This window comes from Meleagris gallopavo, chromosome 6 (assembly GCF_905368555.1).
Source record: "Meleagris gallopavo chromosome 6, MGAL_WU_HG_1.1, whole genome shotgun sequence".
NCBI classification, from domain to species: Eukaryota; Metazoa; Chordata; class Aves; order Galliformes; family Phasianidae; genus Meleagris; species Meleagris gallopavo.
In genome coordinates this window covers 45,332,339-45,358,822 of record NC_139409.1, presented here as the reverse complement: position 1 = coordinate 45,358,822, position 26,484 = coordinate 45,332,339, and the positions used below count along the sequence as shown (strand labels likewise).

General features: G+C 40.7%; 2 protein-coding genes across 7 annotated transcripts in view; one reads left to right on the top strand and one right to left on the bottom strand.

The window, feature by feature from the left end:
- STARD3NL (STARD3 N-terminal like) overlaps window positions 1–5,574 on the top strand; it is a 41,134-nt gene extending 35,560 nt beyond the window's left edge. For all 6 annotated transcript variants that reach the window (XM_085226578.1, XM_085226577.1, XM_085226579.1 and 3 more), the window contains 5 exons: window positions 85–138; window positions 254–371; window positions 2,938–3,036; window positions 4,240–4,309; window positions 5,086–5,574. In XM_085226578.1, the coding sequence (XP_085082704.1) occupies window positions 85–138; window positions 254–371; window positions 2,938–3,036; window positions 4,240–4,292 (324 nt within the window). In that variant the 3' untranslated portion in view covers window positions 4,293–4,309; window positions 5,086–5,574. The remainder of the gene's footprint in view (window positions 1–84; window positions 139–253; window positions 372–2,937; window positions 3,037–4,239; window positions 4,310–5,085) is intronic.
- Window positions 5,575–8,105: 2,531 nt separating this feature from the next.
- Window positions 8,106–26,240, bottom strand: MLH1 (mutL homolog 1). The gene is made up of 19 exons (XM_010713017.4): window positions 25,965–26,240; window positions 25,359–25,449; window positions 24,981–25,079; window positions 24,378–24,451; window positions 23,300–23,372; window positions 20,877–20,968; window positions 19,581–19,623; window positions 16,710–16,798; window positions 15,649–15,761; window positions 15,186–15,279; window positions 14,009–14,162; window positions 12,876–13,276; window positions 12,042–12,187; window positions 11,084–11,192; window positions 10,910–10,973; window positions 10,232–10,396; window positions 9,449–9,541; window positions 8,876–8,989; window positions 8,106–8,468 (listed from the first exon to the last, which is right to left on the bottom strand). Exons 1-19 carry the CDS (start codon window positions 26,078–26,080, stop codon window positions 8,301–8,303), a joined length of 2,298 nt encoding a protein of 765 aa, XP_010711319.2. The 5' UTR covers window positions 26,081–26,240; the 3' UTR covers window positions 8,106–8,300.
- Window positions 26,241–26,484: the final 244 nt, after the last annotated feature.

Sequence of the window (26,484 nt, the reverse complement as noted above, 5' to 3'; positions counted from 1 at the left end):
ATCAAATTGAAACTGTCGGATAATGGCAGAAATTGGAAAGTAAATACAATTATCAGCCTTAACTGTTCTTATTCTTTCTTTCAGTTTACAACAGCAGTGACCAGTGCCTTTTTACTAGCAAAAGTAATTATTTCACAGGTATATATATTCTAATCACGTTTGCTTTACTTTGTCGGGGTTGGTTGGTTGGCTGCTTTTAAAGCAGGATTCTTCAGGTAAATTTCTATAGCGTTGTATATATTTTTTCTTCTAGCTGTTCTCACAGGGTGCTTTTGGCTATGTGCTGCCCATCATATCATTTATACTTGCCTGGATTGAAACCTGGTTCTTGGACTTCAAAGTATTACCACAAGAAGCTGAAGAAGAAAACCGTAAGTTTCTATTGTGTCTCCCACAGTCACTGAAGTTGGCAGTGTTTGGTCCCATATTTCAGAAGAATGCATCTTTCAGCTTCTAAGAAACATTGAGTTGCTTAAAAAAATTAATATGTGGCATAATTTTTCTAGAAGGGAACGTACGCCTTCAACGAAGTGGGATTTTTATTTACACACACAAAGTTGCAAGGGCCAGACCAGTATTTGTCAGGCACTGAAGAGCATATTTAATTTTGCATGCTTAAGGCATGAAAATGTAACTGACTTGGGCATATAACATATTATCTCCTTGGTAATGCATGGAATAAGTTGCTGGCTTTTCAACTAGGAAGAGTAGACACAATAACTAGTGATTTGAAGCAGTCTTTGTACATCAATCCCTTTACTTTTCTTTCTTCTTTCCATTGATAGAGATTTCCAGTTCTAAAAATTTCCTTCTTTGAGGAGGATGTAAAGCTAAAACCCACTCAGAATATCTTCCATTCTTTCTGACCTGATGTTATCTTTCCTCTTTTGGACAGAATGGAAATATAAGCACGTAGGTAGTTCTGAAAGTTATGCCTCCTGTTTATTTTCATGGAAACTAGAACAGATACAAAGAGCGAAGTAACACTGTTTGATAGAGGGAACTCTCAGCTACAAAGCATTGTTTTTCAACATAGTCAACACTATTAGCTATGCATTTTCAACAGCAGTGAACAAGAGCTTGCACACCATGCTTACAAAAAATCTGCATCAGTGGAGGAGAATCACTGTTTCACAGCTTCTGACAGCACCATTGCTAGGAAAATATTGCCCATTGGATTGAACAGATGAAGGTGCCAAATCCAGACTATGGAGCAGGTATGGTAGGACAGTGCAGCCAGGATTCACAGTGTGCTCAGTGACTTTCAAATTGTTGTGGAGCCTGGTGTTATCATGTTGCAAGAGAAAAGTTGTTTTCTTCTCTGGCCTGACTGGAAGTTCAAGCCTTCAGCTGAGTCAGTGTCATGATGTAGCAGTCAGAGCAGATGGTTTGTCTGGGTTCCAGGAAACCCGGAGAGATCACCCCTTTCCTATCCCAAAAGACAGTGCACATCACATTACCTGCTGAGGCTGCATCTTGAACTTTTTTTCTTCTATGGGGAATTCTCATGTCACCACTCCACAGACTGCTGTTTTGACTTTGGCTTGTAGTGCTGACACCACATCTTGTCACCGGTAACGATGCGATCCAGGAAACTGTCACCTTCAGCTTCATATTGGTTCAATATATCCTGACAAACGCTGAGCATCTGTGGGACTCACCTGGCTTAAGCTTTCTGATATTCCAACATTGCCACCATTGTTTCCATTTCATTGAAGCAGATGTTCAGCTCTGTACGCAGTTCCGTGTTCTTAATCTGCCAATTCAAACCAATGAGCTGATCGAGATGTTGTTTGTTTTGAGATGTGACAGCTGTGTGTGGCTGTCTGGAACATGGCTTGACTTTCACAGTGCTGTTACTGCTGCTGAAACGCACCACCCACAGCCCTGTGCCCTGCCACTGTGCTCATATCCACTATTTAGTCTCCATAAATGTTAAGCAAGTGTCACTGATTGTCAACGGGTGCCATTTTTTCTTCATGGAGGAATTCAGTGACACGCCTTTGCTTCAGACACAACTTCCGTGTCAGATAGCATGTGGTCATACTGTCACACAGCAACAGAATGTAATGGAATATTGGTGGGAAGCATCAACCTCTCCTGCCATACCACCATCTGCCTCTGACAATCTGGACTAACATAATAAAATGAGAGTCATTACTTTCAGAGTAGCACTCATAAAAAAAAAAAAAGTCTCCTTAAACTGGTTAATAAGATAAATTGCTGTGCTTATGTTGAAAAGAGGTAATCTTTTTTTCCTCCCAATAGAGTTGCTAGTTATCCCAGGTAACTCCTGATTCAGTTAAACATCAAGCTTTTGTTCCCCATCAGTTTTAATACAGCTGAGAGTGGAGGCGACAAGTTCAATAGTTGACCCAAAATGCTGTCTTTGCCCTGTTACTTATCAGAAGACCTGTTGATGGCAGTAAGAATCAGATGAATTCTCTTCTTTCCCAGCCCCCTTTAAATTTGTCCTGTATGAATATACACCAGAATAGCCCCATTATCTATTGCATTTTTGTGATTTTTAGTGATTGAGCCAAAAGGAGTAGGATTTACAAGGTGTGTTGAGACAAATGAGTGAAAGCAAGCTGTGAATAAGGAGCTCTGATTTATTTGATCATGCATGGCAGTTCACAGAGCATTAAAAATGCACGTTTCAGAGTTTTAGTTAGAGGGTGGATGCTGCTAAGTTCACATGGCATCCTAACTGCCTTTTCATGGAGTGGAAGGGAGGATTCCTTAACTTGTGTACAGTATTCTGTTTTGCTGGATTTTGTTGTCTTAGCTGCCTGTAGTGACAGAAACTACATATTAAATCAACAGTTTTTTAATGCTAATACAGTGCCTCAGTCTTTAAGGTGATCTTGGTATTTAAGACCAAGATTTAATGTTAAACTGGGAGATGATGTTTGGATTTTTTTTTTTTCCTGTTAGGATTTTTAATAGCACAGGATGCTTCTGAACGAGCAGCTCTCCTTCACCCAGGAGTCCTGTCTGATGGCCAGTTCTATTCTCCTCCTGAATCTGTAGCAGGTAATTATGTTAGCATTTGTGAAGGTTTTTCTTATTGGCATTAAACTTCTGCATATTTATTCCTCTTTGTAGTGTAAGTGAGTGGAGGATGAATGGAGACTGTATTTCATAATCCTGAAATAAAAGATTATTTTATTCAAGACCTACCAGATGAATTGCAATACAAATAGTTAGTGAGTCTCAAAGAATACAAATAGATAGTCTCAAAGAAAACGAGGCAGCAACTGAATGGAGGTGGCTACTGTTTTTCTGCCCTCTCTGTTTGCTAGCACTAATATTTATTCAGCATTACATTATTTAATTCAGCCTGAACTTGAAGCTTTACAGTATTTTAGGGCAGGCAGTGAACTTGAAACTGCTCAAAAGACCAACTGAAGTTTCAGTTGGAGGCTCCATTCTCATAACAAAAAGCTTCCTGTGTGAAGTGCTGAGTGTGTTGAACTGAGAGCAAGCGTTAATTATACCTTGAGTCTGTGTACTGTGCACTTTGTTCCAGTTGAGCTGTCAGGTGAGTAAGCCAACAATAAATGGGAACACTGCAATACCGAGGAATGGGTTTGCAGGCATTTCAAGGAAATTAGTACTTTCTACTGTGAACCCAAGATCCCGTGTCGGTCTTCTTAGCCTAAAATAGAAAGCTCTGCTCTTTGTAAAGCTCTGCTTTACTGTGCAATATATGTAAAGTAATAATATCCACATATAGCTGCAGATGCTTTTGCCCATCTTGCGTTGTAGAAAAATTAACGTTGGTAATTCTTCTCATTTAGTGGCTGCCTTTGTGGTTGCTGAGTGTCTTGGTATAATAAGTGATTTAGAGCTCCATCTAGGGATGACAAAGCATTAAAACAATCTTGAGTGTAATGCTGTGTTATACCAGCATACTGTCAAGAAACATTTCTGTGATTCTGCATTAAATTTGCAGTCTTATCCACGTGGAATGTGTTAGAATTTTATGTGGTAGCATGACCTCTGGAGGTAATGTGGCTTAAAAATAATGACTGATGATTAACACTGAAAAAGTATTTTAGTTAAAGATGCAAAGTCTATCTTGAGGGTAGAAGCAGTCTACTGACAGCAGAATATAGTAGAATATAGTATAAAAGAAAGTAGAAGTGGTGCCAACATTTATTCCTTGGCATGATGAGTTATTACCAGTACTTATTTTCTCAACTGAATTGATGGCATTCCTCTCTTCTTGTTCAGGATCTGATGAAGACTCTGAAGAAAAACAAGACAGTGAAAAACCAGTTGTATAGCAAATATGGAAAAGCAGGTAAGTTCCTCTGCGTATCACCAGAATAATCTTAAATACTTATTTCTTCTTAGCTCCTTCTCAAATTATTTGAATGGTTGGGCTGATTCTTAGGAGTTCATTTTGCAGTCTTGACAAAGCTCAAGCAAGGAATCCTCTCGTATTCTTGAGAGCCAGTTGTTAGGCTCCTCTGCCCCTGCGTTCTGGTTAACCCAAGCGCAGGAGTCTGAGGCACCTCTTCCAGTACTCAATGTAAAAGGCTGCAAACTTGGGATGAAGCTCCTCTACCATTTCTTTCTGGCTTCTTGGAAGGAAAGTGATGGACCAAAAGGTGGAAAAGTAAAGGGGGAGGGAAATGTCTCTGGAGATGGGGATGCAGAAGTACTAGGAAGAGATTTTCTTCCAGTTTGAGTCTAGGACATATCCATGACTCCGAAAGATTATATGGACAAAATTGCTTTAGTATTTCCCCTTTACAGTCTGTTTAATACCACAAGTGGGTTGCATTATGCAAGCTGTGTTTTAAGATTTTTGAGGTGTACTTTGGTTAAATAGGTTCATATTTTAGAAATTACTTAATTACTTTCAGAGTTATCTCACCACACGCTTTCATTTCACCACAAATGGCAAAGCTTAGCTAGAGAAGGTATTGAATGTTCAGGAGCAGTTGAAGCTTCTGACTTGAGACTGTCTGTTGCCTGTCTGAAATAGTGGGTGACTTTTTCTTCTGAGCCTTCCTGTTCTCTGTATCTATTATTTTGACTCATTTTCATCTTAACTTGTGTAATCTGTTACAGAAGGAAAATCTCTGAGGGAAGTTGGTGGGGATTTGGAAACTCTGGCAACAGTCTGTGATTGAGTTGCTGGTGGAGCTGCTGACTGGAGAATTTATTCCTTAGAAAGCAAAGGGAATGGTTCCCACGTACTGTAATACCTCACAAAGATGTACCTTGTGACATATGTATATTAGATTGCCTCCTGGGTGGCATGAAAATATTTGTCCATGATGTATTATTCAGTGATTCCTGAAGTTGATCTTCTAATGACTAGGTAATTACTGGAAAGTGTTGTCTTTGTGTACCTAATCAAGAGACTGGTAATATAATGAAGTAAAACTTCTCTGTGGTGGAAGTATATTTAATGGTTGGGACTCACTAGGTAAAATTATTTTATGTTTTTGCAATTTTGTCATTAGTTTTATGTTTACTTTTTTTTTTTTTTAACTCCGTGCATTTTCTTTTTTTAATGGATATGTTCACTTTCTAAAATAAAAATGTTAAAATGTGGTTAATGCACTGTGATACTTTGTTGCTTTATCAGATGAAAAATCAGTGTGTAGCACTCTTGTTTCTAGTAGGGTTATAAGGATTCTGGTTTACATTGATTTTGTGCAGAATGACTTTGGTTGAATAGCTGTAGAGATGCAGTGTCAATGCTAGCAGAACACCACTGATTTCACTGTTGCGTATGTGATATCAGAATGCAAAAAGGTTTTTGAAATAATTTAGCTCCCATTTCTGTGCTGGTGTTCGATGTTATTCAGGTTCAAGGAGCGAAGTGAGAAAGTGAGCATTTGCAAACTGTGGTATTACTGATGTAGTAAAGAGCTTTAATCAGTTGTTGGATATAGGTAGAAGGCGTGGTTTGTTTGTTTATTTTTCACCTACAGATCTTAAGTATTAACCAATGCTTCATCAAAAAAAGCTTAGGTGACACTTAATTCCACCTTAAGGAGAATGTAAGTGTTGCCAGTTTCCTTACAAAGCCATAGTTTTTAATACTAGCAACCCGCACAGCACATAAGTACCACTGTATTCTTCATGTGTTTACTCAGGTGTACATACTCCACTGCTTTGCAATATTTCTGTTGCTGTGAAACAGAAGCATAGGGTAGAACACAGAATGAGCTGTTGTCTAACTGTTCTGTTAAGTTTTTCCTTGCACCAGTATTGACTGTTGCAATTTACAGATTTTTTCCACTAAAAGGCCAATGCTAAAGGAATCCACGAAGCATTAAAATGTGTGTTGATTTTTTTTTTTGAGGCTGAAGAAGAGGGATCCAGTAAGCTGAAACTGGTCTTGTGAGCCACTACTGCTTTCAAACTCCCTGTCATCAAATATGTGAATTGCGAGCTGCCCTTTAGGGCTGTTTGGTTGCAAAGGTTTTTGTTCTGTTTACAGCTTAAGCTATGAGATGTTGCAGGTGATCTGATTGCTCATGTATCAGTACAGACTGGGGGATGACCTGCTGGAGAAGAGCTGTGGAGAAGGACCTGGGAGTCCTGGTGGAGGACAGGTTGGCTGTGAGCCAGCAGTGTGCCCTGGTGGCCAAGAGGGCAATTAGGGTCCTGGGATGCATTAAAAGGACCGTGGCCAGCAGTTCAAGGGAGGTGATCTTCCCCCTCTACTCTACCCTGCTCAGGCCTCAGCTGGAGTACTGTGTTCAGTTCTGGGCTCCATAACACAAAAAAAAAAGACAGGGATCTGCTGGGGAGAGTGGACCACGCATAAAGAACATTTTGGGGCATTACAAAGGAAAAGGAGAAAGAAGTGTTGCTATTGAAGTCTGCAAGAGCAACATTTAAGGTTATTTGAAAACACCTTTCCACCTATTTTATTTTGTATTGTTAAAGCTTGATGGCAACTAAAAACATAACCTGCCTTTTTGCTCCAATAGCAGTTCTGCAAATGTGTATGGCTAAAGATGAGGCATCCCATCTTCGCGTGGAAGATCAGTATACACTGAAGGCAATGAAAAGGTGCTTTGGCTTCAGTGTGCTGTTGCTGAGTTCTCCAGTGTCACTGTTGAGTAGATCCTAACATATTCAAGGATATTCAAGATCTGTGTCGGAGGATGCAGGTAAGAATAAATCACTAGAAGAACAAAAGTTGAGAAGCTGTCACTTTATAGTGGTGGGGTATTTCTGATCAAATATTAAATTTAACGAGAAAAATTTATCTAGGCCAGGAGGTGAGCAATTCTGCTATTACTTATAACCTTCATCAAAGTGCATTACTTTTTTTCTTTAACGCCTCTCTCAATCTGCAGTATGAAATTCCTCTTGAACTACAAGAAATATAACCTTATTCTCAGTGCCAGTTTCCTCTTGCAGTTTAATACTTGGGGGAAAAAAAGGAAGATCGTAGAAAAGGAGGATGGGTTAAAAACAGTAGCTGTAAAGAAATACAAGACAGATGGAGTAGTGGCAGAAAATCCTTGAGGGGGGAGAGAAATGTATTTTATACCAAACATAAATAATGAGATAGCAAACTCAAGATAAAGATTTGCAAGCATTTCCTAAGCCAGAGTATTTCATAGAATCACAGGTTGAGTTAAGGTTGGAAAAGACATCTAAGATCATGTAGTTGCACCATCCACCCATCCCTACTCTGCCTCCTGACCTGAGGTCCCTTCCAACCCGGGCCATTCTGTGAAATCACAAGACAAGCATGCTATAGCAATGGCAGTACACCAGGTGGAATCATAATGCACTTCGGGAGCGTTTATCACAGCGAGGAGGTTGTAGGACCTTTCTACTCCAGAGCCTTAGCACTGCTGTTTGTTTTTTTAAAGCACACAGTTGAAGCTGGTCAAGGAGTTCAGACATTCAGAGTTGGGAAGGTCACAAGACGAGGCTTTGTTCTGCCTGAGCAGGACTAATGGTCTTCTCTCATTCTTGAGCCTGCGCTCAAGATTATCAACTGCAGCTCTTCTTTGAAGCAGATTTAATGTTTGCTTACTTGCTAAGCACCTGCACTTCAGTTAGCTTCAGCTCAAGTTAGCTTCTCTTCTCAAGCAAACTTGATGCACAGCCCATAAATGAAATCTTATTTTTTATTTTAGGAACATAATTGATTATTAGAAAAAAAAAAAAAGAAGAAAAAATATAGCATCTATTTGCTGTCATTAAATCCTCTCTTCCCTTCCCACCACCTCCAATACTTTATCTAAATATAACAGAATGTAACAAGCTTTTTACATATGCACAAATCTATACAAATAATTTCTTGCTTAGCATCTCTCAAAAACTTTATACAAGTCAGGCAGGTTAGCAAGCTGCAAAATGTTGCCATCATCTGTGAAGTGTTTAGGAGGTAAAAGATGAGTCCTGAAGGCTTTGTAAACAACATGCTCCACTGTCCATTTCCATGGTGGTGAACCAGAGTCAGAATCCTCATTCTGAAACATGGAACAAAAAGGATAAACAAATTGAAGTTATTTCACTAACAGAGAGCACTTCAACTTTGTCAGACTACTGAGACTAAAATTCTGCTAGTAATCAAGTTCATTCTATACTGCAAAGTTAATTTTAAGCTCTGAAAAATCCATGTGAGTGGTGTCACTTGAACTGGCTAGCTTAACTGAATGATTAAACAGATACTTACACATAAGCAAACTACATTTTAGGTTTATATGCATCCACCTCTGGTAGCTTACTGTAGCTCAATGGTTAAAAAACACTTTCCAAACTGAGGCCAAGTGTATACATGAAGTATACTGCAATTAGAAGTCTGTAGTTTGGGGGAGGAAAAAAAACAGTTTGTCTTGTTAATGCTTGTTACATAAGTAGTAACATATTAAGGTACCTGAGAGCTTGTCAGGTTGGTTTCATCTATTATATATTGTTTTCTAATGGAGTAGAACATAGACAGTTCTTTACTTAGGCTTTCAAAGCACTCCTTCTCTTCATCCCAGTTTACCTGTTAGAAGAAAGAAGTAATTTAATAAAATCTGGATAAGTGGCCAGAGGCTTGGTAATAATTGCTAATATGGGGGACAAATAAAAAAATACAAATCACAAAAGCACAGAATTGTAAAGGAACTCTAGTTACCACAGAGTCCAACCCCACTGCTAAAGCAGGTTCCCTATGGTACAGAATAATGCTTTGGCCATTTTTGTGCTGCTAAGGTGAAGGCACTGAACAGAAATGAGTAAAAATGAAGGCAATTCAAATCAAAACATACTCAATTAGTAGTTATGAATGTAGAGGCAAAGTCCAATTAATCAGTAACTATTGCAAGAGTGCCTGGCGTATGTAACAGTGCATTTAATCTATTTCAGCCCCTCCTTTGCAGCTTATCATTAATTCACTTGACTCACTTCATTATTTCCTAAGTTAAAAAAGACATTTGATAAGCAATAACTTCCAAAAACATACCTCAGTTGCCAAACGAAGGACAAACATTGGTAGTCCCTCCAGCAGGGGAATGTAGTTGTCTATCAGAAGTGGTAATCCAGTAAGGTTTCCTTCCTGCAAAGGCAGTGCTACTGCTTCAGTAAAAAATATGGTTTTTCTTGCAGTGGATGCACTAGAACCATTACCAATTTTAAGACTGTTTCTTGCTAAACTTGCTGAGTGTTAGGGGATATCTGAAACTGCAAGTTTTGAAGCCCAATTCCAGGTAGCCATTGCAGGAAAAGGGTTGGTGGTGGTGTTTAACTTATAATGCCTCAGTTTAGAGCTTTCACCTCTGGGAGACCTCAACTGAGCTCCCTTCTCTACCCACTGACTATGCTGATCCTATTTCCTCTGAGAATATGAGGTGAGAAGTCAAGGTTATATGACACATTTACTAAAGCTGTTCAGGTTTGTACAGAATAAAAGGTGCAATAGGCCACACACAAATAATAGAAGTGAGGGAGATCCTGTAGCTCAGCCTTGGCTAAAGTTAGGTTGCACACCTTGCTGGACAGGAAAGCTGCAGGTTAGTTACTGAAGCAATGACCCAAGCATTTTATTTGATAATTAATGTAATTAAGGTTTGCTTAGCCCTCCTTTAAAAACAGCATAAGTCCTGAGCATTTTTAATGAAAGGGGTAAACCACCCAAGTCTTACCAGAGCTAGCTCTTGCTGATAGTAAGCATTGCAAGCAAACTATTGCTATTACCAGATGCCAAAACATAGCACTATTTAGCATGAAAAGTAATAGCAGCAGTCACCTCATCAATTTCAAGAGAGAAATAGTCTTTCAACATTTCAGTCTTCTTTTTCAGAAACTCAACTATGTACTCAGCAAGGCCTTCTTTTGGGCCATCTTCTTCTGTCCAGCCACTCTCTGGGTCCTCTAAAGCAAGCATTGCAAGCTCATATAAAGGAGCTGGCTCCTAGAAGAAGAAGCAGAAGTGTTGTTAACCATCAGCCCACTGCTCCCACCCTTTTAAAAAAAAATAAATAAATAAAAAATTCTTTCTTCACATGAAATTTGAGTTAAATATACAGGTTCTATCCTGTAGAGCTCATCAGATCATCAACCAATCTAAAAAGCGTGAATTTATTTGTGAAAAAACTTTATGAAGTCCACAATCCTGCAAAGTGTTGTGATATTCACAGGATAAGCGCTGTCATTCAATAGTATTTCTGATAAGCAAGCTACAATTATTTGTACTGATCTATGAGCAAAGGCTGGTGAATATTCAGAAGCACAGCTAGCAGCCAGGATCACAATCTACAGCTGCAGCTACAAAATTACTACAGGTTTGCCACTCTGTATTACTGTAAAGGAAACTGCACAATGCTCCGCAGTGGACAAAAAAAGAACCTATAAAGGTATGCGTTATTTGAAAGGACAGAGTTACTGTAAATGATCTCATATAGAATACAATGTAAAGTATACTTACAGAGAGTCTTAGAACGCCAAAGTTTGCAAAGTCATAAATAAGTATCTGGTAGAAGAGTTCCTGGCTAAATTAAAACACAAACATTTGTTGTATGAACACAATCGTGCATCTCCAAGGTATCCTAATTAAGAGGGGAAAAGGCATGGGTCACGTTGGAAACAACAGCTTTGTTACCTGAGTTTTGTTGTGTTGAGAAGATACAGTTTTGTCCGATGCTGCACCAGAGCCCACTGAGGGCTGACACAGCCAACAAATGAGTGATCACGCAGCATCTCCTGAAGACCTGAAATTGAAGAGAAGAAAAGGAGGAAAACAATAAGACAAAAAGTATGTGTTAGGTGTGCCCAAATTTATTCAGCTGAGTCATCTGTGACTTTTAAAGTCTGGTTACTGTTTGGTCATTGCTTTGCTACAGCTTCTAATATAGGCCTGTAATTCTACAATTCATTTTGAAATCTTCATTATTTGCATATGCATATACTCAATCTTAAAGCATAAAGGAGAAAGGTTATGAGCTAATCTGCAAATGCAAATTTTTAAAAGTCTCTTCTTTTGACTTTCTCAAGTTGCTTCAGCCACAGGAGGTTTGTAAGTGAGCACAGGCAGGGGGAGGAAAAAAAAAAAACACACAAAAACAACACAGCAGATCACACAGAAGGGAAGGGGTTGGAAGGAACCTCAAGAGATCATTGAACCCAACCCACTGCTAAAGCAGGGTCCCTACAACAGGTGGCACAGGTAGGCATCTAGATGCGTCTTTAATATCTCCATAGAAGGAGACTCAACATCCTCTCTGGGCAGCCTGTTCCAGTGCTCCATCACCCTTATTGTAAAGAAGTTCTTCCACATGTTTGTGTGGAACTTCCTATGTTCAAGTTTTAGGCCATTGCTCCTTGTCCTATCACTACTGAGAAGAGCCTGCCTCATCCATTTGCCTCCATCCTCCCTATAGATATTTATAAACATTAATCAGACCCCCATCCCCACCCCCCCAGTCTTCCTTTCCCCAGGCTGAACAGACCCATGTTACTCAGCCTTTCCTCATACACCTTTTTAACTTTTTCCCCCTTACTAGTCCAAACAATCATCTTTATCTGGTAAGGCAAACCTGAGAAACAAAACACTTGCTTACTTTCATGTGCCTGGCTGCTAATTTCCTCCTGAAGCGTCAACACGCTGGTCAAATTGATAATTCTTCTTTTAGGGGTGCAGGCAGCAGTCATTTCCTTCCTGGTGTCTTCTTCCATTTGTATGTCTGTGTCTTCCCGTGGTCTCTTTCTGCAATACAGAAACAAAGAGGAAAGATGTCCTGCTTTTCTATCACTTAAGCAAAGCACACTCAAACAGATAGGATGCTGAATTCACATACTCTATGTTAATAAAGCAAAGCAGGAAGTTTCCTCAGTATCCCAGAAAGAAATACTGTTTTACTTTTCTTCCTAGGCATAATTCATTAGAAAAAGGATAATTATTTCTAATTACCTTTTCCACTCTTCTTTCTCTGTAATAGTAGGAAAAAAACTAACCAAATTCCCTCAGAAGACTCTGGCCTCTCAGAAGAGCCCCCAAGGGAGCTGTAAAACACTACAGGGTTTTTATCTTTACTAGGGTAACAGCTGCAAAATGCTGTGATGTAGTTGCTATCTTTCCATCGTACCACAAAAGGGTGAACCCATGAAGTGAGGCAGACTGATACGATCTCTCTGAAGTAAAGTCAGTATCATTATTTATACTGTTTCCTGCCTTGCAGCATGCACAGAAACTTGTGAAAACTGGAACAGGATTACGTAATTTACAGTTCACATATGAAATTAGATTTCTCATTAAAATGCTGTAGGAAGTTACTATAGAGAAAAAAACAAAACATCCTTCTGAAAGCAGAAGTCCAAAGAGATGAGAAAAACCTTCGAATTCAGGCTGATGCCATGAAATAAACAGGTAGGACCTCAGGAAAGATGAGACTTACCGAGGGAGTGCTTTCTCAGGAGACAAGTGTCCGCTCTTACTCAGCCCTCCAGGCATCACTGCATCTTGCTGAACGTCAGCCATTTCAATTAGATCAGCTGTTTCAAGAAGCTCACTCACATCTTCCATTTCAGCATCCTGCGGCCTAACAGGACGGCCCTGTTGGCCTCCTGACGCGCTCTCCAGAGGTCCCACGTTAACCCCTGTTGTCTCTTCGGTGGGGCCTGCACTCATGGGGTTGTTCACTGGCTGAAGAAAAGCATCCAACTTCTGCTCTCGGGAATCAGTGCGGACCATTTGGTGCGCGTAAACTTTATCACTGGTTCCTTTTGTAGCCGTAGAAGAGCTTGTTGCTGATTTTACCACCTCACTGGAAGAACATTCGGCCCCTGGAAGCAATGTCTTCATTATGATATGAGAAAGAAGAGAGATCAGTCGTAAGCAGGAGCACACAGACAACACAAAGATCATTTCTGTTTCTCACAGCATCTTATTTCTTGAAAGCAAGTAACTTCCAAACCCCACAGAAATCATCTCAACTGTTTAGACAGCCACCAGCCTTGTACTTGCTATTCACATAACACGAGTGCCATCATCTTGCCAACTACAGAAATCATCGGTTAGCATTCCCTTGTCTGAAACGCAAAGTCTTTAATATAAAAAAAGCACAAAAAAAAACTTAAAAAAAAAAAAAAAGATTACAGTTACAGTTCTTATGCTATCCGCTATTAAAAAAAGAGATTAGTACATTTTTCCTGCTTTTTTTCCAGTTGGGTTAAATTCAGTGTCATCAAATACACAGTTTCCTCAGTCTCGTGTTTCTTGTGAGAAGGGCAGAACAAAAGCTGACCAAGGTTGGAGGGTAATATACTTGCAAAATGAAAAAGATTAAATAACTTTGTTAAGTATCTGTTTAAGATATTTTCATGCACTTCTTATCCAGTAAGTTCACTGCCACATTATTATCATTGGTATATTAAGGCAATTTCATCCCCAAAACATTAAAGATCTCAAGCTACCAGTATAGCACTGGTGACCAGCCTAGTTTGTGCTTTTGAAGAAAGCAAACAATGCATCCACTACTGTTAAAGTACTTTGTACAGGGCTGTGGTTACCTGAAACATGTATCCTCACCTGAGTGAAGTACATCCTTGAAGAATTAGAACCCAGCAGCTTGCTCTCTACGTGTTGTTGCACACGCTCTAGAATGCTGTCTTCATGAAGGAAGTGGACCTCATGTTTTGTAGGGTGCACATTCACATCTACATTTTTAGGGGCTATTTCCAGGCTGGAAAACATTTTAAAAGAAGTTAACAAAGCTACCCATGGATGGCAGAGAGGGTACAAATTGGTTCAGTATAAAATTTATCAAACCAGGCACCAATCACCCCAGGAAAAGAAACCATAATGATCCTGAAACTTCAAGTTACACTGCAGTCAGTTTTGTTTGGTGTATTAAAATTCTATTCTGATCTCAGCCAAGTCAGCTTGCATAAATAACCCTAAATCAACCTCTCCACTGGACTACTAAAATGTCTTTAGACATATTTTATATCCTGAGGCCACCAGTCAGTTCATTTGTATTAGTGAACAACAGGTCCAGTACTGCATCCCCCTGGTGGAGCTTTCTATTACTTGACTTAAGAAGTTATCCTTGATGCATTCCAGAAGCCTCCTGAACTGCCTATAGCTTGCCATGCTACTTCTCCAGCAGATGTCAGGGTGCTTGAGTCCCACAGCAGGACAAGAGCTTGTGATCGTGGTGCCTCCTGTAGGTGGAGGAAGAAGATTTCATCAACAGGCTCTGCTTGATCAGGCAGCCTGTAGTAGACAGGGCTCCCACTGTTACCTCAGTCTCTTAACTCTCACCCATAGGCTTCTGACTGGCTCATGGCCATTTTTCAGGGACAGCTCTTCTCACTTTATTCCTTTCTTGATGTAAAGGGTAATCCTTCTTCCCCTCCTTTCTCATCTGCCCCTTCTGAACAGCTCATAGCTGCCAATAGCCACATTCCAGTCTCAGGAATTATCCCACCAGGTTTCAGTAACAACAAGTACATCACAGTTTTCTAGCACCACAGTGACTTCCATCTCCTCCTGCTTTTCTCAAGCTGTGTGCATTGTTGTTGAGGCACTTCAGCTGGGCAACCAGCCTTGTCACCTTGTTGGAGGAGAACTCCTTAATTCCTTTCAAGTATTTTCCTTGAGTTTCCCTGTTGCCTTCTCCTATAGCCTCAGTGATTCTTGGTCACTGTCCCAAGATTTTAAGTGTGCTGCAGTATTGCCAGACTACTTCTTCCTATTACTTTACCTTAAGTATAGGAATGGATGAGTACTTTTTGGCAAATAAGCAGCATACACAGTCTCTATGGCTTTCCGCAAAGCAGTTGACTCTACCAGCCGATCTGAAACAGAACCAAATGCTATTATCAAAGAATGCCACTGAAATAGATTAGATGGTGCCTAAGTAATCCTTCAAACCAGTATCTTCAAGCTTTGCATTTACAAAAGGCATGCAGAACCTTGATTTTCCACAAGCTTCAGTTACTATAGTGTGAGCTGCACTCCACTACTTTCGGTGCAAAGCATGACCCACATTAGAAATTGAAAACACCTTGAGATCTACAGCTAAGGTTAATATTAATTCTTTGACATCTTTGAAAAATGTTCACACTCCGAAGGTTTTTGCAATTCATCAGAAAGCTGTGCTCTACTTATTATTATGTAAGCAGCATGACTGTACAACATGTTGCTTTTTATTTCTTTTAACTTACGGTTTATGAAGAGTAAAAATATACATTTCTTCACAGAGTAGTTGGCATTCGTGATGTAGCCTTTCATTTTAAAGGCCAGATTTGCATCTTCACAGCCCACTTCTATGAGTTCCCTGTTAACAGTTTGACAGAAACACACGCACAAAAAATGTATTCTTCCATTAATGCAAATTTCAAACAGCCCTCACAAGCAGCAATATACTGTTCTATAATATAGTTATGTTATGGTTAAGGATAACACTTGAATTATTTGAGACTTCAAACATTCGTTGCTGAGCTGTAAAATTATTTAACCACACAAATAAGAAAATGCATTTCCTTTCTCTTTTTGTTTTCTTTATGCATCGTCTTCAGGGCCGTGCAAAGGAAAAGCTGTATCAAACAAGCATTGGAAGTAGAGAAAAACTAGTATACATGGTAAATAAATACTGCACCTGAAGTGTTTTCATGTATTAGACATCTAATTCCTTAGACATAAATTGTGGTTTTAGAGTAATTGAATCAAACTGATACCTAGGGAGATCTCAAATGCATTCCCCCTGATCTGTGCTACGAATTTTTCTCAGCTGAACATTTTATGAAGATAGAATTTTATCTTAGGCAGCAGAATAGATGAGAGGTTTACCCAGCCTCAGCCAGTGTAGCTTTTGTCAAAATTTTAATACATCAGAAAAAAAAAAAAAATTAAGGACTGAAATTTATCAAATAGCAAACTGAAGTATGACGAGGTAAGGTGTAAGAAAAGGACAGAAACTTGTAGAGAAAACAGATACAGCATGGTCTTTCTGGTTTAGCACACAAAAATTACAAGCAGATTGTTCCCTTTCAATGAAAGAATAATTACAACTTCCTTTTTCATTTGATACAGTTTAAAATAAATTTTAAAAAAGCCTGCAAAACAGAGAAGATTTTTTTTTTTTTTAATTACTGCAACCGTCACTCTCTGTAATTCACTTTGAAGAAAGAACAGGAAGAGTTAGCACAGCCTGTGTTCTTTAAAAAAGAAAGAGGGAAATGTACCAGAATACTTCATGTCCAAATGAAACATGACATCAACATACCTGCTAACAGCATTTCCAAAGATGGACCTAATGTTGTCCACCGTCGTAGCATTTGCTAAAGTTCTAACATCTGACACAGTATCACCTTGCTGAAGAGACCAGAAAGGACTATGAGTCAATTCACAGTTCTGTCTGAAGTTTCATAAACACATGAAACTTAGCAATAATATTTCTAACAAATGATAAAATGTCATTGGATGTTTTATATCATTTACTTATTTGTGTTTAGAAAGGCAATAAATGTTAAGTGGCACTGCAGAATTTGCTAGACCACTCAGGCTAATACTTTATCTTTGAAACTGAAGAACATCGGCAGTTCTAGAAATAAGTGTCAAGAACAACACATAATGAAGGTACTTTACACAATTCTATTTCATACAGTTATTAGTAACCAGATTTTCAAAAAAAGGCTGAAACAGCTCATAAATAGAGGACTTCAGAATCCTGAGAACATTGAGAAAGGTATACTGCAAGCTCACTTTGACAGACTTGAGCCTCTTTGGGGAGCTGTGTTGTAGAGTGCTATAGGATAAAGCCCTGGAAGGAAGAGAGGCTCAAGAAAGCTGGTTAATATTCAAAGATCACTTCCTGCAAGCTCAGGAGCTATGCATCCCAACAGAGAGGAAGCAAAAACACCAGAAGCCCTGGTGGACAGATGGATGAACAAGGAGCTCCTGGACAAACACAAAAAGGAAGCCTACAGAGGTGGAAGCATGCCTGTGAGGAATGCAGAGGATTTGTCCAAGCAGACAAGGATCAGGTTAGGAAAGTTAGGATTAGGTTAAGAAAACAATTAGATCTGACCAGATACATCGAGGGCGCTAAGAAAAGCTTCTATAGGTACACTGGTGATAAGAGGAAGAAAACATGGGCTCTCTCCAGAAGGAGTCGTGGTTACACAGGATATGAAGGAGGCTGAGGTACTCAAAGACTTTTTTTTTTCCCCTCATTCTTCATTCAGGTGCTCTAGCCATGCTGCCCAAGTCACAGATAGCAAAGGAGGGACTGGCAGAATAATAAACTGCCCATGTATTAAATTAGGTCTGAAGCCATCTAAGGAACTTGAAGGCGCACAAGTCCATGAGACCTGATGAGATGCATCCAAAGGTCCTGAGGGAAATGGTAGATAAAGTTGCTAAGCCACTACTCATGATATTGGAGTAGTTATGGCAGTCCAGTCAAGTTCCCTGTAACCAGAAAAGGGAAAAACATAACACCTGTTTCTAAAAACAGAAAAAAAAGTAAGACCTGGGGAACTATCAGCCAGTCTGTGATTGGCAAGATTGTGGAGCAGCTCCTTCTGGAAACTAAGCTAAGACCCATGAAAAACAGGTCATTGGTGACAGCCAGCATGGCTTTGTTGAGGGCAGATTGTGCCTGAAAAAAATATACTGACCTTCTTTGACAGTGTTGCAGCACTGGTGGAAAAGGGAAGAACAACTGGCATTATTTACCTGGACTTCAAATGCAATGTATTTGACACTATCCCACAAATCCTTGTCTCCACACTGGACAGACAAGGATCTGATAGCTGGACCATTCAGTGGATAAGGAATTGGTTGGATGGTTGCACTCAAGGAGTTGTGATCAACAGCACGATGATCAGGTAGAGACCAGTGACAAGTGACGTCCTTCAGGGGTTGATATTGGGACTGACACTTTTTAACATCTTTGTCAGCAACATGGACAGTGGGATTGAGTGCACCTTTACCAAGTTTGCCAACAACACAGAGCTATGTGGTGAAGTCAACATGCAGGAGGAAAGTGATGCCACACTGAGGGACTTTGACAGGCTCAACATGTTGGCCTACACAAACCTCATAAAGTTCAACAAGGCTACGTGCAAAGTTCTGCCCCTACAACAGGGCAATCTCAAGCACAGATACAGGCTGGGCAGAGAATGGACTGAGAGCAGCCGTAAGCAGGGCTTGGGGGCATCAGTCAATGAGAAAGAAACTCAACATGCTATGTGCACTTGCAATCCAGAAAACCAGCTGTATCCTGGGCTGCTTCAAAAGTAGTATGACCTGAAGAGCAAGGGAGGCAATCCTCCCCTCCTGCTCTGCTCTCAGGGCCCCACCTGCAGCACTGCTTTCAGCTCAGGGGCCACCAACATAAGCAGAACATGGACCTGTTGGAGCAGATCCAGAGGAGGCCATGAGGATGCTCAGAGGGCTGAGTCATTTTTCTTATGAAAACAGGCTGGAGTTGTTCAGCTCTGGTGAGACCTCAGAATGGCCTCCCAGTTCTCAATGGGGGCCGACAGGAAAGCAGGCAAGGGACTCCAGCAGGGACTGTACTGATAAGAAAAGGGGGAATGGCTTTATACTAAAAAAAAAAAAAAAAAAAAAAAAAAGTGTTTAATATTAGATATAAGAAAAAAAAAATTGTTCATGAGGGTGGCAGTGCACTGACATAGACTGCCTCAAGAAGCTATGGATGCTACATCCCTGGTTGTGTTCAAGGCCAAGCTGGATGGAGCTCTGGGCAGCCTGATCTGATGGCTGGCAGCCTTGCCTACAGCAGGGAGATTGGAACTAGATGATCTTCTGAAATCCCTTCCAATCCAAGTCATTCTATGATTCTATAATAAAGTTAAAACAAATAAAACATTGACCACACAGAAAACACCAAACTCCTGAGAAATACATTGTTTTCTTTATTGTTTGCTAAAGTGATTTCTACTCAACTGCAACAAAATACACTTCAACATTTCAGTACAAGGGAAAGCTCCATATGTTATTCCCTCTGCAAAAGAGGCAGTACAACTATTCAGTTGCTTTCATAACTATGTGTGTGTAAAAGAAAGATATATATAAAAACTCGACCAGATATGTAAACGGTGAAACTATAAGGACTTTATTTACATACCTTTTTAACTGAAAAGCTGATACCTGAGTTATGGATGGCATACCTGGAAGAAAAAAAAAAAAAAGAAAGCCAGTATAAGACTGCAGTACATGAAAGAAAAAGGAATGTAGGGCTCCTGTTTGTGAATGCAGAAAAAGGAGCTAGTAACAGGTCCAAAAATCATTCCCTGCTAGACAGTAATGCAACTTGAACCAAACTAAGCTTTCTGTAGACCTAACAGATATTTAAGAAAATTTGATCTGTTTATAACTGTAACTATGTAGGAGGGAAAAAAAAAAAAAAAAAAAAAAAGCTTAGTTTATTTCTCAAGAAAAACTAAAATAATAATTAAAAAAAAAACACAAAAAATAGCAACAAACCTAATCAACTTACATAGATCTCGTTAGTTCAGTTTCAATACATAGTTTTAGTACTGAGAACATTTAGCTTTTCTCTTAAGAGAATCAACTTTCAACCTGTATGAAGAAAGGGCTGAGAAATGGCTGGCTTCTACCCCACCTGGACAGTTCAGCTGCCTTTTATCCAAGGCCAAGTTACGATACACATCAGCTGCATAACCTTGGCTTAATGTCAAAGGCCTGCCACAAGTTCATGTAGATGACATCAGTTGTTGCCCTTCCTTTGTGCACTGATGCCATCACTCCATCATAGAAGGCTGAGTTGGAAGACAAACTCAGCAAGACTTCAGATCAGCCCACTCCACATAACAGTCAGATCTGCCTCTTAACTTCCTGGCTGAAGTGTTTCTTCACAGTGAAGACTAAGTAGCTCGTTCAGGGAGAAAGCTAAGACTTAACACAGTGCCCTTCTATTCTTTGTTATCTTTTGTTTTTACTGAGAGTGCAAAGCAGTTTTATGTGGTTAAATTGCATAGGTCCTGCTTGCAAACCTCTGCACATATCAGATGCAGAAAAGGAACCCAATAAGGAAACATCATATTTGGTATCTAAAGTGATATGTACTTTTTTTTAAGTCGTCAAATTGCCATTCAGCTTTTTCACATTCAGTTATTCAGTTTTTACTTGGATTCTCTTCAAGTTAAGTTTATTTGAAGTTCACTTATTCAAGTCTATCTCCATTTGTTTGCTGGGATTCTTAGTAATACATCTGAATTGAGTATAGTTTTTCATCATCTAAATTTTCTCCATCAACTTAGACTGTTACCTAACACTGTACACTAAAAAAAAAAAAAAAAGTAAAAAACAAAACAACATCACAGTATCACATACAGCAATCTCTCTGAAAAACCCATGTTCTTCATGGCAAAAGGAATTAGAGCTGCTTATTTCACTTTACCTGCCAACAACTTCTAGTATTTTTGCATACTCTTCACTCGGATTTTTTAAAGCTTTCCTCCTTGTATTTACATTGTAAAAAAGATCTTCAACCTACAAGAAACAAAGGTCACAATTAGAGACCATTAAAAAAAAAAAAATAAATCACTATATAAACTATTTTCTGAAAAGATAGAACAAAATTTTCTGACAATATTTTAGTTTATAGAAGCATAGAATCTTTAGAGTTGGAAGAGACCTCTGAAGGCCACCTATTCCAACTCCCCTGCAATGAACAGGGACATCACAGCTAAATCAGATTGTCTAGGGCCTGATCCAGCCTCGCCTTGAAAGTCTTCAGGGATGGAGCATCATCCACATCACTGGGCAACCTGTTCTAGTGCCCTCCACCCTCCATGTAAAATATTTTTTCCTTATATCTAACTTAAATTTTCCGTCTTTGAGCTTGAAACCATTTCCCCTTGTTCTGTCACCACAGACCCTGCTAAAGAGTCCATCCCCTCCTGTCCTGTTGCTCCCTTTTAGATACTAAAAGGCCACTATCAGGTCACCTCACAGCCTTCTCCAGGCTGAACAGCCCCAGTTCTCTCAGTCTATCCTTATAGGAGAGGTGTTCCATTCTGTGGATCATTTTTGTGGCCCTTCCCTGGATGCACTCCAACAGGTCTGCATCTCTCCTGTACTGAGGTCTCCATGTCTGGCTGCAGTACTCTGGGTGAAGCCTCACCAGCATACAGTAGAGGGGCAGGATTACCTCCCTCAACTTGCTGGCCACGCTTCTTTTGATACAGCTCAGGACACAGTTAGCTGCCGGGGCTGTGAGGGCACATTGCTGCCTCATGTCCAGCTTCTCATCCACCAGTACCTCCAGGTCTTTTTCAGCAGGGCTGTGCTCAATCTTTTCATCCTTCAGCTTTTATTAATAATTGGACTTCCCTCAACCCAGCTGCAAGACCTTGGATTTGTTGCACCTCAGGAGGTTCTCCTGGGCCCACTGCTCAAGCCTGTCTAGGTCCCTCTGAGGGCATCCCTTCCTTCTGGCGTGTCAACTATACCACAGTTTGGCGTCTTGTGCAAACCTGGCTGCACTCAACCCCACTGTCAGTGTCACTGATGATGATATTAAAGTGTATCAGCTCCACACCAACCTGTGGAGGACATCACTCGTCACTGATCTCCATCCACTGAGCCACTGACCACCACTCTTTGGACTCGATCATGCAGCCAGTTCTTTGTCTATCAAACAGTTCACCCATCAGATCCGTATTTTTCCAATTTGTAGAGAAGGATGCTGAGAGGTACTGTGGCAAAGGCCTTACAGAAGTCCAGATAAATGACATCAGTGGCTCTTCCCTTGCTTCCATTGATGCAGAGACACCATCAGAGAAGGCCACTAGGTCAGTCAAGCAGGATTTGCACTTGGTAAAGCCATGCTGATTCTTCCATATCACCTCCTTGCCTTTCATGTACATTAACAAAGCTTCCAGAAGGATCTATTCCGTGATCTTCCACAGCACAAATGTGAGTCTCGTAGATCAGTAGTTCCTGAGGTCATCCTTTTTACCCTTCTTAAAAATGGGTACGATGTAACCTTTTTTTCCAGTCACCAGGGACTTCACCTGATTGCTACAACTTTTCAAGTATCATAGAGTGTGGCTTGGCAACTACATGAGCCAATTCCCGGAGGACTCTGGGATGCATCTCATTGGGACCCACACAGACTTGTTGATGTTCAGGTTCCTCAGGTGGTTGTGAACCTGACCTTTGCTTACAGTGGGAGGAACATTGCTTCTCCAATTTCCTTTTACCAAACCAAACGTTTGAGGCCTGTGTGGCAAGCAGTTATCAGGGAAGACCAAGGCAAAAAAGTTGTTAAGTACCTCAGCTTTCTCCTTGTCTGTTGTCACCAGCCTGTCTGTATCACTCTCTAGGAGAGGGTAAACCCTCCTGGATCTTCCTTTTCTGGCTGAGGTACCCTTATAGAAGCCTTTCTTATTCTTTCTGGCATCAAGCTGTGCCCTGGCTTTCCTGACCCCTTCCCTACACAGCCTAGCTTGAAGGACCCATTGAAAAGGATCAGTGTTCAGTGTTTCCTTACCTGCTTAGTTTCACCTAGTAAAATGCAATGTTTAAGTATTTTAGTACATCAGTTCTTTGTTGTTTTTAAACCAACGCCATGACCCCATAAACATCTGCTTTCCATTGAAAGTTGCAATTCTTCCATTGCAGATAGCACTGGATTCTCCAACTAAACTGTTTTAAGTGCAAATAAATACTGAAACAGCTGTGCAATCAAGGCACACAAAAAAAACATTTCAAAAATATTCTAAATGATGCTGTATATACCTTGCAATACAACACGTAACAATAGGTGGTATAAATATAAAGACCTGGGAATAGTGGGAGAACAACCAACCAACCTACCATGATTTGTGTCCCTTGGTTTCCAGCACAGGGTTTTGGAGGGGCTTTGATTTTTCCATCACTGTAAGAGGCTCTAAGCAGAAAATAAAAAGTTGTCCAACAGTTAATAGAGGTGGGGGGGGAAAAAAATCAAAAAAGAAATAAATGGACAGAAACCCTGTCATCATCATACTATTACCAGCAGAGAACTTGGTTTGCTGAAGATTAACTGCAACTCCCCACTTTTTGCTAGTCCTCAATAACCTTTGCACACACAGGAGCAGCAGGAAAGTGAGAATAACAGCAGAGAAAAAGAACCAGATAAAAGGATATGTGTTTTGAAATTGCACTACTCAGATTTTCCTGCAATAGTAGGATTATTGTCCTTTAGTCTCTTTAATATTTAGACCTCCACTAATAATAATTCTTCCTCTAAACTTTATACTTGAGTTATACTGTTAAGACATTCTTGACTTTACATATAAGGTGTGTTTCTTTTTTGTCCATAACAGGATTTTGGCATAAATGATTTCTGATCCATTCGGTTATTTCAGCAGATTATATAGACTAGAATTTCAAAGGGCACTCTTTTTTTATTTTTTTTTTTTTTTTTCTTATTTGACATTTCACAGACCCCACATACTTAATTAAAAAAAAAAATAATAGAAATATTTTTACTTATATTTGAGTTTGAGTTTTGAGGAGAGCAGTCAAAATTCTTTTGATCAGGCAACATGAAGCAAACTCCCATGCTCAAAGACTTTGGAAATTTGCAGGAAATGCTGACCTGTGTACATACATTTTTTCCCAAAATGTGAAATAGAGAAGTTTACCCTACATTAGCTGCTGAAGTGCAATGCCTTTTAAGATCCCCTCCACTTTTAAACTGTACTGTTAGGTGAAGTTTACCTTTACATTCTGGAACAAAAATTACTCAAGCTATGTTTTCTGATATGATATCACTTTCTGGGCCTTGTTTATAACTATTCTGGAAACAAAATATTCCTTCAGTATCCATCCCCACCACCACCAAGCACCGTAAAGAGAATCTGTTCATTATCACCCACAGCATAAATTACTTGGATAATAACTAGCATACCTGTATGCACACTTTGCATCAGCTGTTTTAGTTGTTACTGTAACATGGGCAACATGACTGATGCTAGCCAATGCCTAGAGAAAGAAGAAGCATCTTTTTAAACTTTGCTCTAGAGATCATTGGTAGCTAAACAAGTGTAAACACTTTAAAGAACATCACACTACTTGCAAGTAACTAATAAAAACTTGCACAAGAAAATAGCAGGTCAGTAGAGCTCTCATGAATGTGGGTTTAGGGAAACCCAGAAAACTGACTTTTATCCAGGACTTTCTTCTGCCTTTAATTATTGTATTTAATCCTATGTCTGTCATCAAGGATTTACCATCTTGTCAAGTTTTCCATGGTCTTTCATCTGCAGACTCCTGAAGCAACATGTGACAAGAAGGCCTTGCCTAAATTAAGTTTTCCAGAAAACAAGAATATATACCTCTCCCTAGGAATCCATTTAGACATGGAAATATATTTTGATTATATTCACAAGACAGACTCTCAGAAAACAGAACCTTCTGTAAAGTGTGTTCAGAATGAAAAATTACATGAACAGCAGTACAAAAGGATAACTATAAACAGCGAACAATTTCAAAACCTTGATGAAGAGCTTACCTCACCCCTAAAACCATACGTTGAAATACTAGCCAAGTCTTCAAATTTCTGCAGTTTACTGGTAGTAAATCTCTCACAAACAATATGCAGATCTTCCTTCTGCGTGAAAGAGACAAAAAAATTGTAACAGTTGCTTTTTGTTTCATAAAAATCATACACTGGCTTAGGCTGGGCAGGACCTTAAAGCCCACCCAGTTCCAACCTGCAGCTATGGGCAGGGCTGCAGGCTGCACATGGCCCCATCCAACCCGGCCTTGAGCACCTCCAATTTTTTCCATGTCTACTCAAGAGCATAAATATTTACAAACCGAATTAATTTTTAAGAGGCATTATGTGTAAAATATCAGTGCACAGCCATCTGCTTTAAACGTTACTCACTCTGATACCACAGCCATTATCTTGGACCTGGATGAGCTTCAGACCACCTTCTTTGACTACCACCTGGATACTTGTAGATTTAGCATCCAAACTGCAGAAACCAATAAAGCACGTTACAGAACGGCAATTCTAGAGAATAAATATGTACATATCACGTCAGACTTTAGGAAACACTTCTTCTCCAGGAGTGGTGACGCAGTGGCACCCAGGCTGCCCAGGAAGGTGTTGGAATCACCACCCCTGGAGGATCGTGTAGCTGTCATACCAAGGGATGTGCAGGTGGAACTGTGAAATTCCACAACTTGTATCCTCGACAGACCTTTCACCTGGCGCTCAGAGCAAACGATTCGCATCCAACACAGCAGCAAACTAAGCCAACCCCCGTCCAGGGAGTCCTTCTGGGGCGAGCCGTCCCTCCAGGCGTTCAGCACAAGCGTATCTCCGGCCGCCCGTCAGCTGGGCGCAGGCACAGCCGTACGGCCGGCGGCAGCCCCAGCAGTAGCTGCAGCTCCCCTGGCCTCCAGGCAGCGCGCCACAGCGGCCAAGCCGCGCCACAGCCGTGCCCACAGCCGCCGTGCGTCCCCTTAGCGGGGCGCAGGAGCTTACCAGTTCTCTATCATCTCCTTAATGGCGTTTGCCGGTCTCTGGATGACCTCGCCGGCCGCGATGCGGTTCACCACGGCCTCATCCAGCCGCCGGATGACGCCAGCTACCAAAGCCATGGCAGGAGCCCGGCCCGCGAGGCAGCGGGACGCAGCGCAAGACCGCCCGCTGCGGGGGGCGAGCGGCCGCGGAGCTGGAGAACCCCGCGCTGCTCTCTCGCGCCAAACAACAGCGCTGCCCTGCACAACCCACACGGCGCTGCGGAGCTCTGCGATTGGGCGAAACGAGTGTCCATCAATCGGCCTCTTTCCCGCCCGAGGCAAGAGAAGGGGCCAAGAGGTGGAAGCACGGCAGAGCCGCGCAGCGATTGGCGGAGAGGCGCGACGGAGGCGGGGCTTCTAGCTGCCATTGGGCGCCGCCGAGTGTCGGGGGCGCTGTGGAGGAGGTGTCGTGACAGCCGGCTGTGGGGGCCGTGGGCAGCCATGATGGGGCTGGTGATGCGCGGGGTTTGTTCGTAGTGCCA